Below are 12,229 nucleotides of genomic sequence, written 5' to 3'. Positions count from 1 at the left end.
TCTGCTGGGGGACTCTCCCTCTTACTTCACATGACGCCTTTTGATCATTCAGCCAATCAGGGCTGTGTCAGAATTCTTCTTGCACCCAGGCACTCCCTGGTCCCCCCTGAGCAATTCCTGCCAAGCCTCCCTCAGCTGCTTCTCTCTCTTGAATCAGATATACAGTGGTACCTCAGGTTACATACGCTTCAGGTTGCATACACTTCAGGTTACACACTCCACTAACCCAGAAATAGTGCTTCAGGTTAAGAACTTGGCTTCAGGATGAGAACAGAAATTGTGCTGCGGCGGCGCGGCCGCAGCAGGAGGCCCCATTAGCTAAAGTGGTGCTTCAGGTTAAGAACAGTTTCAGGTTAAGTACGGACCTCCAGAACGAATTAAGGACTTAACCCGAGGTACCACTGTAACCCTATTTCCTCCCATCAATTCTCGCTGTGTGCCATGGAGTTACCAGAAGTGAGGCTTCCTGAAGCTCCATCATTGCCTTTCCCAGATTCATAGAATCATGGAATTGCAGAGTTGGAAGGGAGCCTGAGGATCACCTTAGTCCCACCCCCTGCAATGCAGGAATACGCAATTGTCCCATGTGAGGATCGAACCTGCGACCTTGGCGTTATCAGCACCACGCTCTAACCAACTGAGCTATCCAATGGATAGCAGGGCAGTAGCATTTATTTACCCAGGTCTCATTGCTTCTTTTTCTTAAAAGGGAGAGTGTAAGTGCAAATAAACTTGTGACACACTTGGTGGAAGGCCAGCAAGCCCAGGGGCCATCAGCCAATTGCTTGCTTTAATGTTACTTAACACACCGCCAAAAGCCAATAGGAACGGTGGAATAAAAATATTTAAAGTAAAGAACCAAAATATGTTCAGGAACCCTTCTCTTCTGAGCGCTGTGAGGTTGCAGATCTCCCTTCAAACTCCACATCAAAGTAAGTCTCTGTTTCCCAACGCCTTTGATCCCAGCACTGGACTTCCACCTTGTCAGTACAAGGCTGTGAATCCTGGAGAATCAAGACTATTTTGGGCTGCTGGTGCTGTGAACCCATCGATCGTAGGCTCAGGTTGCGTCCCTTCCAACTCTCCAGTTCTATGATTCTAAGATTCTAATGATACGGTAGTAGCTCAGGTTACAGACGCTTCAGGTTACAGACGCTTTGGGTTACAAACTAATAATAATAATAATAATAATAATAATAATAATAATAATAATAATAATTTATTTGTACCCCGCCCATCTGGCTGGGTTTCCCCAGCCACTCTGGGCGGCTTCCAACAAAGATGAAAGATACACTAAAATGTCACATATTAAAAACTTCCCTGAACAGGGCTGCCTTCAGATGTCTTCTGAATGTCAGGTAGATGTTTATCGCTTTGACATCTGATGGGAGGGCGTTCCACAGGGCGGGCGCCACTACCGAGAAGGCCCTCTGCCTGGTTCCCTGTAACCTGGCTTCTCGCAGTGAGGGAACCGCCAGAAGGCCCTCGGAGCTGGACCTCAGTGTTCGGGCAGAACGATGGGGGAGGAGACGCTCCTTCAGATATACTGGACCGAGGTCGTTTAGGGCTTTAAAGGTCAGCACGAACACTTTGAATTGTGCTCGGAAACGTACTGGGAGCCAATGTAGGTCTTTCAAGACCGGTGTTATATGGTCTCGGCGGCCGCTCCCAGTCACCAGTCTAGCTGCCGCATTCTGGATTCGTTGTAGTTTCCGGGTCACCTTCAAAGGTAGCCCTACATAGAGCGCATTGCAGTAGTCCAAGCGGGAGATAACCAGAGCATGTACCACTCTGGCGAGACAGTCCGCAGGCAGATAGGGTCTCAGCCTACGTACCAGATGGAGCTGGTAACCAGCTGCCCTGGATACAGATTTGACCGCTAACCAGGAAGTGGTTGCTCCAGGTTAAGAACTTTGCCTCAGGATAAGAACAGAAATTGTGCCCCAACGGTGCAGCGGCAGCAGGAGACCCCATTAGCGAAAGCATGCCTCAGGTTAAGAACCGTTTCAGGTTAAGAATGGACCTCTGGAACGAATTAAGTTCTTAACCCGAGGTACCACTGTACATGTAAATAAACCATACATCATAAAGACACCACAGTCTCTTCTTGACCTCACTTCCGAAAGGAAACACAAACTCTGGGTCGGCGCCTGAAACCCCTGGAATCTTGCACTGCTTCAAGAGTGGGGTGGCATGCAACAATATTTAAAATAAATTAAGACACACTCTTATGAACACACGAGTCTTCCAGATCAAGCCCCAGGCCCATCTAGTCCAGCATCCTGTTCTGACTGTGGCCAATCAGATGCCCCGAAGTAGGAGTTGAGCACAATAATGCTCTCCCCACCTGGTATTCAGAGTCCCACTGCCCCCATTAGTGTGTGTATGTGGGGGACAGCATAGTCACCATTCCCCTGATAGCCTTAGACAGGGACTCTTCTTCTCCCAAAGCCACAAGGTTGCATATCAAGGATTGGGAATCTGTTCTATCACTCCATAGCAAAGCAAAGCCTCCATTTCCCCATATGCTTGATCCAAGACATGAACTTCCACTTTGTCAGTCTATAGCATCCTCCCACTCTTTGGACAGAGCCCAAGAGGTCAATGCTCTTTTCAGTTAGCACAGTTACCTTCTGTCGCTGCTGGTTGTTTGTGAACATTGCAGGGAACACACTGGTCCCTTCTGCAATTTGTTCTCCCCTTTGGCCTGAGCTGGGATCAGGAGTGGAAAACAACTCATGAAGGAGACGGGAGGTGAGTCCTTACAATTAGGAAAACCCATTTGCTTTTGAAGAATTGAATCTATGCAATTCCTGTATTTAAGGCAACCCTGGCTGATCTTTTCCTTGGACTGCTATTTTTCTGAACTACAACAGCTACACATAGCTTTAACCCAAGCCTTTGGGGTGGGGGTGTGAGAAAGAGGGGAAAGAGGGATGTGATGCCCATTCTGTCATTTAGGACCCAGAAGTCCTCCCCTCTTTGCAGGTTTTCCAAAGGTCTAGTGACCTGGTCTTGAATTATTTTGCTTCAAGTGGGTTATTTAGGTTGCACTCCCAATCACACTTAGTAGGAAGGAAGTGGGAGCGGCCGCCGAGACCATATAACACCGGTCTTGAAAGACCTACATTGGCTCCCAGTACGTTTCCGAGCACAATTCAAAGCGTTGGTGCTGACCTTTAAAGCCCTAAACGGCCTCGGTCCAGTATATCTGAAGGAGCGTCTCCTCCCCCATCGTTCTCCCTGGACACTGAGGTCCAGCTCCGAGGGCCTTCTGGTGGTTCCCTCACTGTGAGAGGCCAAGTTACAGGGAACCAGGCAGAGGGCCTTCTCGGTAGTGGCGCCTGCCCTGTGGAATGCCCTCCCATCAGATGTCAAAGCGATAAACATCTACCTGACATTCAGAAGACATCTGAAGGCAGCCCTGTTCAGGGAAGTTTTTAATATGTGACATTTTAGTGTATCTTTCATCTTTGTTGGAAGCCGCCCAGAGTGGCTGGGGAAACCCAGCCAGATGGGCGGGGTACAAATAATAAATTATTATTATTATTATTATTATTATTATTATTAGTAGTAGTAGTAGTGTCATCAGTCCCAGAAGATCTTACTTCTGAATAGGGATGGTGAGTCTGTCCATATCAGTCTCTCTCTGGTTCTCATTTTTCCAACCATAAATTCGGCTCTCCACATTTTGCATCCATTTGCATTTATAAAGACATTGCCACGGAAATTAAGTAGCAGCATAGTAAGAATTTCTCATATATATATATATATATATATATATATATATATATATATGCAGTTTTGACTGATTAGCATTTTTTGGGGGAAACAATTTGCCTAATATAATGCATTTTTATGCTATTTTCACTAAGATCCTCACTCTTCCTTCCACTTTCCATTAATACATCCATTTATGTAAGCATTGTTGGGTTAGATAACTGTATCACAAAATTCAGACACAAAATTCAGAATAGCTGTGTTTCAACTTTAAATGCATACTGGATAGACAGAATTTCTCCTCCATTCCTAAGAAATGGGTCCCAACAACATCCCTGTGATATGGCAAAGGCTGCAATCCTAACCATGCCTAGTCAGGAGTAAGTCCTATTGAATTAATGTGGCTTATGCACAGGTACAGCTTTCATCTATGTATGTTTACTCAAAAGTCCAGCTGAGTTTCTGGGGGCATTTTGCCATCAGACAGCCTAGTATGTCCCTGTGATGAAAAATGTTAATGAAGGCTCTCTATTACCTATCCACCATCAGCCTCTGTTTCTGGAAAGAGCCTTGTTCTGGAAAAAGAATTGTTGCTTTAAGAAACATTGGGAACACTGGAGAAAGCAAAACAGCAACTGCATCAAGAGAACACACAGAGTCAGAACTCAAACTTGTGGATAGATGTACAAGGCAATCCCTGTGCATGCTTACTCAGAGATAAGTTTCACTGCGTTCAATAGAGCTTTTATCAATATAAACAAGTTATATTAAGAGTTATGGAATCCAAAGGACATTTCCAAAAGGGGAGTTGAAACCTTGCAATATTCATTGGTCTCTTGATCTGCAGTGAAAGGATTAAATTAATGACCGCCACCTGATGCACTTCCAAGCATATTTGCATCCCTGCTGCAATTTAGGGGGGGAAATAGGAACATCGACATACATAAAGAATGTAGAAATGGGTGGTTAAATTTGATTCCTAGACAGAAAAATGGACTATAGGGCAGGAAATGGCTAGAGTAACTGGTCTCCCAAACCTCCTGAATAGCTGAGCATTGGAAGACATAAACCTGGAGAAAATGTGTTAAATTTGTTTGATTTTCCACCTTTCTAACAATGTAAACGGAGCCCGGTGCAGAGTCAGCCCAGGTTGCTAAGTGAGGGAGCTCATGGCTTGTTTGCAGAAGGCATCCAAGGTCCATAATCTGTGTTGCCCTTGTGGGACCTTGGGGAAGAACCACAGAGCAGGGCTTGATGTGAGCAGGCCAGAGCAGCGGATCATTGAGAGAGAAATGAGCTGCCTTTTATTGAATGTAACTTTTAAAATCTCCTTCTAGCTGCTGCAATGCCTGGTATCCTCTCTTCGCTCCCCTACATCTACATTCTCCTCCTCTTTTCACCTGCCTCTGGCTCTGCCCCTGGCGATGACACCGTGGTGGTCACCAAAAGTGGCCCCATCAAGGGCAAGCATGTTTCAGCTGGCTCCGGCTCTGTGACGGCTTACCTGGGTATCCCCTATGCTGAGCCCCCTGTGGGGAAATTGCGTTTCCAGAAGGCCCTTCCACATCAGCCATGGAGCCAAGTCTTGGAAGCCACCAGCTATGGCAACTCTTGCCACCAGTCTATTTTTTCTGGCATCCCTGATGCAGACGTGTGGGCACCCAATACGCCACTGTCAGAAGACTGCCTCTTTCTCAACATCTGGGTTCCCCACCCGCGTCCCTCTACACCAACCCCTGTCCTTGTTTTCATTCACGGAGGGGGATTTTTCACCGGGACATCTTCCCTGGACATGTACAAAGGGGAATCCTTAGCCTCTACCGAGAGAGTGATAGTTGTCAACCTGAATTATCGCCTGGGAATGCTAGGCTTCCTCTCTATGCCACCAGCAGCTCCAGGAAATTTGGGCTTGCTAGACCAACAGCTGGCTCTGAGATGGGTCAATGAGAATGCCGCCGCCTTTGGAGGAGATCCGACTCGGGTGACCATATTTGGCCACAGCGCTGGAGCAGCAGCAGTGGGTTTCCACCTCCTTTCACCAGGCAGCCAGCCCCTTTTTGCCCAAGCTGTGATTCAGAGTGGATCTCCCAGTGCCATCTGGGCTTGGGGGAGTCCTGAGGAAGCCAAGCAAAAATCCCTCGCTATCGCCCAGCTGGTGGGCTGTGCTGATGGCGATGACAACGCTGTGCTGAGCTGCCTACAGGCGAAAAATGCCACAGAATTCTCTCCACAGGAAATGCTTCTCTTTGAGAAAGGCAAATATCTTATCGATCTTCCTGTGATACCAACAACAGATGGAGATTTCCTGCCTCATGACCCTCAGAAGCTTCTGGAGCCTGGGCACATCAAACTCAAGCCCGTTCTCATTGGTTTTACCTCTGACGAAGGGAACACCTTTATGCCGTTTAGTTTTCCTGGCATCGAGCGCCACCAGTTCACTCACGAGCTACTTCTGAAAGGGATACGGATGGCGATACGAAATGCAACGGAAGAAGTTGCCCAGGCTGTGGCACTGGAGTACAGCAAGGAAGGCCAGGATCCAGTTCAGTACCACAAGGCCTTGTCACAGTCCTTTCGCGATTACTTCTTTTCGTGCCCAATGGATGAATTCTCTAAGAAGCTGGAAGAAGTTGGGAGCCCTGTGTACGCTTACTACTTCAAGCACCACACCTCAGGCTCTTTTTGGCCGGAGTGGGTTGGGGCACCCCATGATGCTGAGCTGCCTTACTTGTTTGGAACCCTCGAGAAAGCTGTGGCCGCCAATCAAACTTACACAGAAGCTGAGGCTGATCTGAGCCGCAGGGTGATGCGATACTGGGCAGAGTTTTCCAGAAGTGGGTAAGGCATTACCTTTTCCTCGCTTGCCCTTCACCTTTATACAGAAGGCAAGCCTTTTCAACCCTTAAAGCTACCTTCCCCAGCCTGATACCCTCCAATATGTTTTTGACTGCCATTCCTATTATGCCTATTGAACATGGAGCCGGTGGGAGTTGTAACTGAGAACATTTGGAGATCCCCTGGTTTGGGAAGTGTACAATGAGATCATAGAATCATAGAACTGTAGAGTTAGAAGCAACCCTAAGGGTCATTTAGTTCAACGTCCTGCAATGCAGGAATCTCAGCTAAAGTATCCATGAGAGATGGCCATCCAACCACTGTTTAGCAACCTCCAAGGAAAGAGAGACCAGAACCTCCCAAGCAGAGGTGTTGTATGTGGTTGTGTGTGTGTGTGTGTGTGTGTGTGGTGGTTGCTGGGGCAATCTTCCTGTTTTTTTTGGGGGGGGGCACATCTCCCACCACTCTCCCTGAGCCAGCCCTGCCTCGCTTTACAAGAGCTTGCTATCTTCATCTCAAAATGGGAAGTCTATAAAGTTCATTTGAAAAACAATTACAGAAGCTTAAACTCTGTTGCAGCCTTTGAATAACTTTAGTAGTAGATTTAAGAAAGATCTGAAATCTTAGATAAATCAATAAGTAGTTAATTTAAGACAAAACGTGTATTGGCAACAGATAATAGATAATTGAAATAAGGAATGGACGGGAGGTCGGGACTATAGTCAAAGGACCGCTTTTTGTTTTATTGATTTGTAACTAATATTGTCTATATCGTGGTTTGGTTTGTATTTCTTGTCTTAGTTTTCTTTTTTCTTTTTTGGTGTATCAATAACAAAAGAAAAAAGAAAGAAAAAAAGAGAGCTTGCTATCATCTCTCCTCTCAGTCTCCTCTTTTCTAGGCTAAACATACCCAGCTCTTTCAACTGGTCCTCATAAAACTTGACTTCCTAACCCTTGATCATCTTGGTTGCCCTCCTCTGCACACACCTCAGGATTGTAAATTGTGTTGCCCAGAATTAGACACAGTATCCCAGGTGTGGTCTGACTAAGATACTATTGGTACTATTTCTTCCCTTGAGCTGGACGCTATACTTCTGTTTATGTAGCCTAGAATAGCATTAGCCTTTCTTCGTGTGCTGCTGTTGACTCATGTTGAGCTTGCGGTCCGCTAAGACCCCTAGATCCTTTTCACATGCACTGCTAGTAAGCCAGGTGTCCCCCATCTTATATCTGCGCATCTGGTTCTTCCTGCCTAAGTGCAGAACCTTACATTTCTCCCTGCTGAAATTCATTTTGTTGGCTTGGGCCCAGTTCTCCAATCTGTCAAGGTCATTTTGAATTCTGATCATGTCTTCTGTGGCATTAGCTAACCCTCCCGGTTTGGTGTCATCTGCAAATCTGACGAGGTCCAAATGTGTTCCTGTGAATATCTGGCCTTCAGAATTCTCCAGCTCTCACTGGCTCTGTTTTGTTCCTCAAGTGTCTTTTTTGCCTGACTACTACTGGAAGGAATTTTTTTTTTTGACTATGGCAGACCAACACGGCTACCTATCTGTAACTTTTGCCTGACTGTGATATATCCCCAAACTCTGATAATGCCTTTTGCCTGGATGGAAGATGGAGAGCAGTATATTGGTGTTTAGGGCTACATATTTGTTTTACATCCTCTGCAGGAAACCAACGGGGTCAGCTGCCGGTGAGGTAGAGTGGCCGCTCTACAATGCCGCACAGCAGAACTTCTTCCACCTAAGCACTGAGCCAACCCAGGTTGTGGACAGGTCACCTGTGCAACACTGCACTTTCTTCAATACACTGATAAGTGAGCTCTGTTCTTTGCCTTGCTGTATGGGTGTGAGTGGACTGCGGTGGGGGCTAAGACCTCATAAGACAAATGCTGCTAATGACTGTACTGTAGCTGGCATCACCTACAGCTGAAAGGAGATGCTACTGGCCCTGGGCTTCTAGAACAGGGATTGCCAATGTGATGACCATGGGTGCAATGGCGTGGGTGCCCATGGCTGTACTCTCTACCCCTCCATCCTTTGGCCATAAGATGGTAAGTGAGGTTACCTATTGTCCTGTGAAAAGCCAAGAACTGAAGGAGGAAGCTGGAAGATTGAGACTCTTTCCCACTTCCCCTCTCACTTCTATGAGAAGAAACCAGAGCCGGGCACTCACTCCAAAATCCATATGTGGATATATGCCTAAATAGGTCGGCGGCCCTTGTTCTAGAGTCTTCAACATCTCATTTCCAGTGTGGTGTAGTGGTTAAGAGCGGTAGACTCGTAATCTGGTGAACCGGGTTCGATTCCCTGCTCCTCCACATGCAGCTGCTGGGTGACCTTGGGCCGGTCACACTTCTCTGAAGTCTCTCAGCCCCACTCACCTCACAGAGTGTTTGATGTGGGGGAGGAAGGGAAAGGAGATTGTTAGCCGCTTTGAGACTCCTTCAGGTAGTGATAAAGCAGGATATCAAATCCAAACTCTTCTTCTTCTTCTTCCTTCTTCTACAGACAAATTGAAAGAGGATTCTGCTGCTTCACACAAGGAGGAGGACGGGAAAAAGGAATCCACAACCCAATAGAGGGCATCTCCATGAAAGGTCATTAGGACTACAGAGCAAATGTTGGAGTTGGGGAGTATAGAAGGATGAATGAATGAACAGAGAATGAATGGGTAGACCACACCGAGCAGTTGAGAGGAGGACATTTTCTCCTCTCTCTGTCATCCGGCTTAATGGTTTGCATGGCCCACAGCTAAAATGGCTTCCTTCTGCAACCTGTGCCTGGAACCATGTTTTAAATGCGAACATGAACATCTGTCCATTTCCCCACATCAGGAAGGCTTTGTGCTGCAGCCCAAAGGGAGCTGAAGTAGATGAGTGCTTTCTCCTGTTACCCTCTTCCTCAGCTCTCCACATTTCCACATGCTGACATGTGGGTGGCGCTGTGGTCTAAACCACCAAGCCTCTTGGGCTTGCCGATCAGAAGGTCGGCAGTTTGAATCCCCACAACAGAGTGAGCTCCCATTGCTCTGTCCCAGCTCCTGCCAATTTAGTAGTTCGAAAGCATGCTAGTGCAAGTAGATAAATAGGTACTGCTGTGGCGGGAAGGTAAACAGTGTTTCTGTGTGCTCTGCTTTCCGTCACGGTGTCCCGTTGTGCCAGAAGTGGTTTAGTCCTGCTGGCCATAGGATCCAGAAAAGCTTTCTGTGGACAAATGCCGGTTCCCTTGGCCTGAAAGCGGAGATGAGCACCACACCCGATAGTCTGATTTGACAGGACTTAACCATCCAGGGGTCCTTTACCTTTGCCTTTACCATACATTTACACATCAATTTGCAATATATATATATATTTAAGTGCTCATGAAAATTCATCAGTATTATAGTGCTAATTTATTCCAATACACTTTTTTTTTGTCTGCAGTTTTGCCCTAACACACACATTTTTTTTTTGGCTAAATGCATTTCTCTCATTCATGTCTATATTGCATTCTGACCAAACCACACTCATCTTTTCAACAGGTGTTGCTTGACTTTGTGTCCCTCGATTATAAAGCATCATTACCAAGTGACCTAGAAGAAAACCTGACAAGGACTTCCATGCTGATAAAGACCCACTGCTTCCTATGATCTTAACACGCTCACAACCAATTGAAAACACACCTTTTAATGTGTCTGCGAAATTTTCAACTTCTAGCAAAGTAACTGTTCTGCCGTTTTGAGAAGTGAGTTTCAATATCTTTGGCAGATGTAGATTCCTGAAACATCTAATATACATTTCCTTTTGATACTAGCAAAGTTTAAGTTACTTTTGCTTTGGTCCTGATGAGTGATAGTTTGATTCCTGTAGTTCAAAGCTAACAACTTTATTCTTCCACCTGTTCCCCCCAAATAATATTCATAATACATACCACAATGCCATGCCTCTTTCACAGTAAGATAACCTTCAGGCTTCAGGAAACAAAGATCACCAGTTTAGCCATTTCTCACGAGGGTTATATTCTTTCACCAACCAGCAGAACAAAGTAAATGACATAGGAAACAGACAGGAGCTTGTGGGAAAGAGGCAATAGAACAAATCCATGTCGGAGTTATAAGAAATTGCTCAACCCCTTTCCTCTCCTTAAGGATGCATTGGCTAAAATGAGTACAAACCCGCTCGATTTCAATGGTTAGCTGACTCTCCAAACTCCAGTAATAAACTCTACACCCTCAAGGAACCAAAACATGCTTTGCTTCAGGACACAGATGCCCCTCTTCTTCCCTTTCTTACTTTACTTTCAGTGTCAGTTCTGTGGCAATATTGTCACACACACTTTCTGCAGATTTTGGGGAATAGTTAGGGTTTCTTTTACTCTTTAAATCAAGGTGTGTTGGTGTGGCAAGAGCTGCTGCTTGCCTATAGGGTAATTTTGCTGTCTGAAGCGGCATCCATATATTCTGAAACTTTCATTTCATGCAATAAACCAGTCTTTCTTTGCTCCTCTTGTGTATGAGTTTTCTTGCGGGGAAAAGGTTAACACATATTCATGCCATAACTCTAGCAAAAAGATCCTGAAATCCTTTTGGGCTTAATATTGGGAGTCTGCATAGAAGACATGTGGTTGCAGGCAAAGGAAAACACTTCACATCCACCACCATGATGTCTGATGTCAGGTGATTAAGAGTTGGGTAGCCTCACCTACAGGGACGCGGGTGGCACTGTGGGTTAAACCACAGAGCCTAGGACTTGCCGATCAGAAGGTTGGCAGTTCGAATCTCCATGATGGGGTGAGCTCCCGTTGCTCAGTCCCTGCTCCTGCCAGCCTAGCAGTTCAAAAGCACAACAAAGTGCAAGTAGATCAATAGGTACTGCTCTGGCGGGAAGGTAAACGGCGTTTCCGTGCACTTCTCTGGTTCGCCAGAAGCAGCTTAGTCATGCTGGCCACATGACCTGGAAGCTGTATGCCGGCTCCCTCGGACAATAAAGCGACTGGACCTAATGGTCAGGGATCCCTTTACTTTACCTTAGCCTCACCTACAGTCCTTTATGGATCCAGCTTGGCTGGTTTCCCTATCCTTGAGGCAGATGTGCGAAAGAACTGGGGCGTACCGGGGAGGGAACCTAAAAACAAGCAATCAGCAACTCACATTTTCCTAGAAAACACAGAACGTGTTCAAAGCCAGGGTCCCGAAGGTGAATGACTGTAGCTTGTTTGCTGAAAGAACCCCAAGGTCAGCAAAGAGAGCTGTCCTCTTTGTGCTGGTTAGCAGAACACCTTTAAAAAAAGTGCGAATTGTTGGGCAGTAGAGAGAGACCAAGGGAACAGCACCCTCCTACTGTGCCTTAACTGAAAAAGGGGAAGTTTATAATAAATGTGGTTGCTATGTTATAGACAAATATGTGTGCCACACAATTTGGCGGTGCGGTGCAATAACATTTATTTAAGCTGGTGTGTGTGTGTGTGTGTGTGTGTGTGTGAGAGAGAGAGAGAGAGAGAGAGAAAGAGAGAGAGTCATAGAACAGAAACATAGAATTGGAAAGGACCATGAGGATCATCTGGTCCAACCCCCTACAGTGCAGGATTCTTCCACCCAATGTGAGGTTCGAACCCACAACCTTGAGATCAAGAGTTTCATGCTCTACTGATATGTACTAGATATTTATTTTTTTAGTGGAACACTGCCTGCT

General features: G+C 46.1%; 1 protein-coding gene across 2 annotated transcripts; it reads left to right on the top strand.

The window, feature by feature from the left end:
• Nucleotides 1–834: 834 nt before the first annotated feature.
• Nucleotides 835–11,039, top strand: LOC309364609 (cholinesterase-like). 2 transcript variants are annotated; one of them, XM_081902265.1, is made up of 5 exons: nt 835–932; nt 5,058–6,558; nt 8,229–8,374; nt 9,069–9,157; nt 10,081–11,039. In XM_081902265.1, exons 1-4 carry the CDS (start codon nt 866–868, stop codon nt 9,137–9,139), a joined length of 1,785 nt encoding a protein of 594 aa, XP_081758391.1. In that variant the 5' UTR covers nt 835–865; the 3' UTR covers nt 9,140–9,157; nt 10,081–11,039. The 2 variants fall into 2 exon arrangements, with proteins under 2 accessions (XP_081758391.1, XP_081758392.1); XM_081902266.1 differs by lacking the exon at nt 835–932 and adding an exon at nt 2,602–2,754.
• Nucleotides 11,040–12,229: the final 1,190 nt, after the last annotated feature.

Source organism: Podarcis melisellensis (genome assembly GCF_964234715.1).
Source record: "Podarcis melisellensis genome assembly, chromosome: 2".
In the NCBI taxonomy this organism is placed as follows: Eukaryota; Metazoa; Chordata; class Lepidosauria; order Squamata; family Lacertidae; genus Podarcis; species Podarcis melisellensis.
The sequence above is the reverse complement of the archived record's forward strand: the minus strand, read 5'-3'. Positions and strand labels throughout refer to the sequence as shown.